Source organism: Festucalex cinctus, chromosome 18 (genome assembly GCF_051991245.1).
Source record: "Festucalex cinctus isolate MCC-2025b chromosome 18, RoL_Fcin_1.0, whole genome shotgun sequence".
In the NCBI taxonomy this organism is placed as follows: Eukaryota; Metazoa; Chordata; class Actinopteri; order Syngnathiformes; family Syngnathidae; genus Festucalex; species Festucalex cinctus.
The window spans coordinates 13694599-13700230 of NC_135428.1; the positions used below are offsets into that span (position 1 = coordinate 13694599).

At 36.6% G+C, this 5632-nt stretch overlaps 1 protein-coding gene across 1 annotated transcript; it reads left to right on the forward strand.

Annotated features, from left to right (window-relative positions):
• The first annotated feature begins 301 nt into the window (after positions 1–301).
• Positions 302–5511, forward strand: LOC144006154 (uncharacterized). Its single transcript, XM_077504859.1, has 4 exons — positions 302–594; positions 2036–2078; positions 2884–2954; positions 3483–5511. Exons 1-4 carry the CDS (start codon positions 483–485, stop codon positions 3965–3967), a joined length of 711 nt encoding a protein of 236 aa, XP_077360985.1. The 5' UTR covers positions 302–482; the 3' UTR covers positions 3968–5511.
• Positions 5512–5632: the final 121 nt, after the last annotated feature.

Consider the following 5632-nt stretch of genomic DNA (forward strand, 5'->3'; position numbering starts at 1 on the left):
GTGTTTTTCATTTCAATGTAATCATTGCCGAAATTAACAAAATAGACAAAATATAAAATACTTTAGATACAAGCTCTGTCTGGTTCAAAGCTACGAATATACTTCATTGTCTGATGTGTCATTATTAGAAGGAAGATGATGGGGAACTGCAAACTGGAGAGGATGTAGATAAAGTGAACCATATCCTCTTGTCTTAACGCAGATATGCGTAGTTGTGTGTGCATGCATTCGTGTGTCTGTGTGTGTATGTCGAATGAAAAACATGCTTGAAAACTTTACGCTTCATGCCAGTGCAGGAACTTGGCTTAGTCACAAGTCCCAAGAGAAGCCGCAGTTAGTTGATTGTCTGCTTTGCCACATTAGTCAAAGTATCAAAAAAGGGAAGTGGCCGATGCTCTTCTTTCCAATGCACTTTGTTTCTTCTTACTCAAAAGCAGCAGCAGCAACTTCGACGTGCTTTTATTACTCTTGAATGATTCCCAATGGGGCTTCTGCGAGAATACATTTGGTTGTGGCTGGTGCTCGGGATCATTTTTGCTTGTTTGCTCATCGCCACCATTTTTGCCTTCATCAACAGGTGTATCTCCCGGAACGGTTGGTTGTTTTGACTCATGTTTTTTCTTCATGGTCATAGGTTGAGACATTGCCAATATTTTACTCACACATAATGACAACAATTTACTTCTTATCAGAATTTGGTTAAAGGCAACGCGAAAAGAGACTGAGAAGGAGTAGCTATAAATCATATCAGAGCTAAAAAATATCAAGTAAATTATTTATTTATTTTTTTCATTGTTGAAATGTGCTGATGGCGGCTGCCGTATGTAATGCGGTGAACCCCACCAAAAACATGACCCGGTTAGTGTGAAGAAACCACAGACCTCAGTTGAGTTTTTTCCCAGGAATTTTGGTGTTACTTCCAAGCACTGTCTGGCGTTCCAAGCAAAACTTTCATGCCCATTTGCAGACATCATGACACGGCAATTTTCTGCTCGCTTTTCCTTCCCTAAAAATAAAAAATAAAAAAGCCGAGTAGTTTTATTTTTCTACTCAAGGGTCTCATTTACCTTCAATATCCGCACGTTCACCAATGTTTTTATAAAGAAGAAAATCGGTGGGAACTGTCGACCTATACTATATCACTGACTGTCTGAAATGTTTTTCTGTCAAATATATCTTCCAAAGTTAATGTATAGACCCGCACCCGCGAGTAAAATCATATGCAATGCATTATAAAGTTTAATGACTAAAATAAAATTGGAACTAGCGAGTGGGTGTGGCGACGTGGCGCAACAAAATTTCTTGGCAGAATCATTTGGTCTCAAATACCAAAAAGGACAAAGAGGGTTGGCATTCTAACAAAACAAGGAATGCATAGTTGTACTGTACTGTATATAATTATGTATGAGTGATGTTGTAAAGTACTGTTTACAAACATGCAAAATTAGAACGTCATTCGAATAAAATCGCAACATCTGTCATGTGAACAAACGAGTTTACATCTATAGCGGACGAGCAACTATTCTTCAAAACTTCTTCCCGTCTCTATCGCTCTCCTTTAAAAACAACGCTAACGGATTATAAGAAATAGAGAAATTAAAGTAGTTTTATCGGCTGAACAGTAACATCCATTAGAAATAGAACAGTACGACTTTCATTTTCTATATGAATAATTGCCTTTTTTGTGAGCACAAGCCAAAACAGGAAGGAAAAATCAAGTGTGCCATTTTCACTGCACACTATTTTAATTATTTTACACTGTAAGCCTTCACCGTCACACAGTTAAACAAAATCATTATAAATGTATGAATTTCTATTATTAGTGTCTGTATTTGATTAGCTCAGATGAAAGTTTAATGATCGCTTTGGGCAAACTGAGACGTAAAATGTTGTCACAGCTCAGTTTATACTAGGTCACCTGAAAGCGGACAAAGAGAATAATAAAGTCACTCAAATGCTGATTTATTTTTAATTTCTCCTTTAGTTGCTTATTATTGTACGTATTGTGCTCTTGTGTGTCTGTTTGTTTTTACAGAGAAACACAGATTCTTACAGCACCGCAACGACTCCAAAGACAAGTAATGCATGATAAGCCTATATGAACAGTTTTACTATTTCACGCCAAAAAGTCATGCTTATGTTGGCCTGAATTGTTGAATTGAAAAGGATATTTTACCAGAACAACAAACGTTATACGTCACATTTTATGTATTTATTATTTCATTATTTTGAGAAAACTAACTTGTGTAGAAAGGAGTCCTAGCTGGGTCTAATGCTAATTTTGCTACATGGCAGCCAGTTGTTACTTGGAAAACACGCCTTGTTGTATATAAATAAGTATTATTATTTCTAAATATATCTAAAAAAAAAATCATTAAATCATACAAATGACACATATTTGAGAAATAGCATCATTTTAATAGATGGAGGATAGCATTGCTAGCATTGTCTTCATGCTTATCTTGCTAACTAGCTGCATGCTCTTGCTTCTAGTTGCTGGTTCTTGCTTCATTAAAGAAAACATAACAGTCACCAAATAGATAGTATTTCCCCCAAATAGAAAAGTTTAAATGACTTTTTAGTAACTTTTCTTTCAAGATTTTTTGGTAGGTTGTGTACATTGCTATGCTAGCTTGGTCTTTATGCTAACAGGCAGCTAGCTTTTGCATAATTAAATTAGAAAATAAAACGCAAATATTTAATTTTCTCGGTGTCGGTATGCTAATCCTGTTGTTACTTCATGGGGAGAACTGACATAGTATACAAACATATCTTTTCCCAAACTAGAACATCTTTTTCTTTTAAAGTACGTTTTTTCTTCATTTTTTTTTTTTTTAAACTACGTAGCATTTACTTTAACATTGTTAGCGTTGCATTTCTCAGGGAGAGCAAGTACCAACAGCGGAACCAGATTACTCCGCCTTTGCCTCCTCGCATCCAGTTCCTGTTGGCAGGTAAGATGAACATTGATTACATATAATTAGATGTAATAATTATTTTGTATTATTATGTAAAAAAAGAAAGAAAAAAAGATAACATTCAAGTCAAGATACTGTATTTCCTCAAATACGGGACAAGTTTGTTTATTAGAGTTAATGGGTTCGTCGATAAGTATTTATTCAGGCAAATACGTTCATTTTTAAAATAATATATAAGAATTTTTCCACGAATAAAATATGCACAATTTGCATTACAATAGAGAAGTTCGCCATCCAAGTTCAGCTTTACAGCTGCTCTGCTGGCACTCTGTTGTACTAAATACGCTTTTGTGAGTCATACTAAAGCCTTTTAAAAAGTTTGACTGAGGTGACACATTTATAGAAGAAGAGACTTTTGGCTTTATTTGACACTAAGGAAATACTGTATGTTGACTCAATCTTCTCATCCATGTTATCAGATGTAAACACATTAATGCATTTAATCAGTAGAAATCATGATTATCTTGCACGTTTTGTTTAAATGTTGCATGTTGTGTTTTTTAGAGGCCCAGAGCTATGAGAACATTGCAGATGTGCCAAACCAAAGACAAAACACAATGTCCCATGACCTACATGACCATGAGCACAACATGGAGGACCTTCCTAAACATATGCAGATCCTGGACCAGCAACCTGACTTCCACCAGAACCTGGACAACCTCCAGAATCTCACCAACCTCCTTAACCATGACCAGACTCTGACCCACCCCTACATCCAAGATCACTACCTGAGAAATCTCCACAACCAAGATCTAACACTGCCAAATTTCCACAATCAAGACCAGAACCTGACTGACTTTCATAACTATGAGCAGATCCGCGATGAGGTGTCAGACTACGTGGAGGTCGAGGACCAAGACGACGAAGAAGCGTTCCCTCTGGTTCCATCGTATGAAGAAGTGCTGGATCCGGCGGACGACATCGCAGAGGACTATGACGACATCGGAGACGAAAACCAGGACGAGAAGGACTACGACGATGTTGGTTGATTCTCCAATTTGGAGATGATAAACAGATCACTCCCTTGGATCTCGGTCAGGGGCTAATGCTAGGCTAATACTATGAAGAAAAACTGCAATCTTTAAATGAGGCGTTTAACTAAGGTGAGGCGTTTATTTGTTCAAGTGTGAGATGATGCAACTACGGTAGCGTCATGAAAACTCAGAGTTGTGGGGTAGTTTTTTTTATTTTTATTTTTATTTATTTATTTTTTTTTTTACAGTTAACTCTTAATATTACCACACATGGTTTACGTTCGGCCTTGGATGCTCCCCTCTATTTGTATAGAACATGACTAATGCAGCAGAAAAAAAAAAAAAGCTTTATGCAAGTTCTATGAGCTAATATGTAAGGGTTAAATATGAGACGGTGATAAATAATAAAAGCCGTAAGTTGCGAGCAGGTCCCCTGTTATAACAACAACAGGGCTCGAAGCTGTCTTCATAATCGTGAACTGCTCGCCTCGGGCTGCCTTTTTTCTCATGTTGGCTGCGGCACAGCTGAAAAAGAAAATATATCCCCTTGCGCTAACCGCCACATCATGATATCAGTCACTTCTTCACTTGGGCTTAAGAGCTTTAATGGATGCAAGTGGCAGCTTTGCGGTATTATTAATCGTCGTCGCTGTACTGAAGCCATAAATGACGTTTAGAGAGAAAAATGCGACAAGGGCAAGAGAAATTTGGGTCGAGAATATATACTGAACAATTATTTTAAAATAACATAAATTAAGAAACATACACATGGTTTTTGGTGGTTTTTAAATAAAATTGTGTTATGTAGTTTACAATAACATTAACTTTGTCTTACAAAAGTTTGCTGCTTCTATGCTAGCATACAATGCAAAATGCTGTAGATGGGCTAATGAGATTAACATCAATGTAATAGTTATTATAATTATTAAGAAATTGTATTTGAACACCTGCAGACATTTAAACAATATTTACTGGCATATACTGTACAGTATTTTCAAATTGACATTTAGTATGTTTGTATAGAGCCATTGATAGAGTTTGGCCAACGTGGTTTCAGAGCTACTACGCTGTGATTGGGCAACTGCTGGTCACATGACATATGGACGCCATGTTGTTACCCTGCTGCTTGGATTTTGTAGTGTTTTGCAATAAGTGTTTCCACTTTTATGTTTCAATCATGCCTTATTGTTCAGCATGGCGTTGCTCACAACGACCAGGAAGCAATATTATGATGCATCGGTTTACTGGAGACCCACAGAGGAGGAAATTCTGGGAAATGAAAGTCAAATGAGAGGAATGGAAAGCAAAAGTAAAATAACACGATTTGAAGTAAGTGGGACTGCACAATGCAGCCTCTGACCTTTTAATAAAGAGTTATCATTGAAAATAAAAATATAATTAATTTTAATTGTAAGCCTGTACAAAGTGAATGGACTTAAAATAAAATTATTATCGATTTTAACTCTTGCTAAAACAGGGCCCATAATATGGAAATGAGTTATTGTGGCTTTTCTGTTGTAAATAAACTGGAACATATTAATGGTATTTCCATTCATTTCAATGGGGCTCCACGATACAATGTGCTTTTTTGCCACCTCTGTAAAAACTAAGTTGAGCTTTTATTTTCCAAGTCACATATCCTCTTCGAGGTCTTACTTTGGCGGGAGATAACCGGAAGTG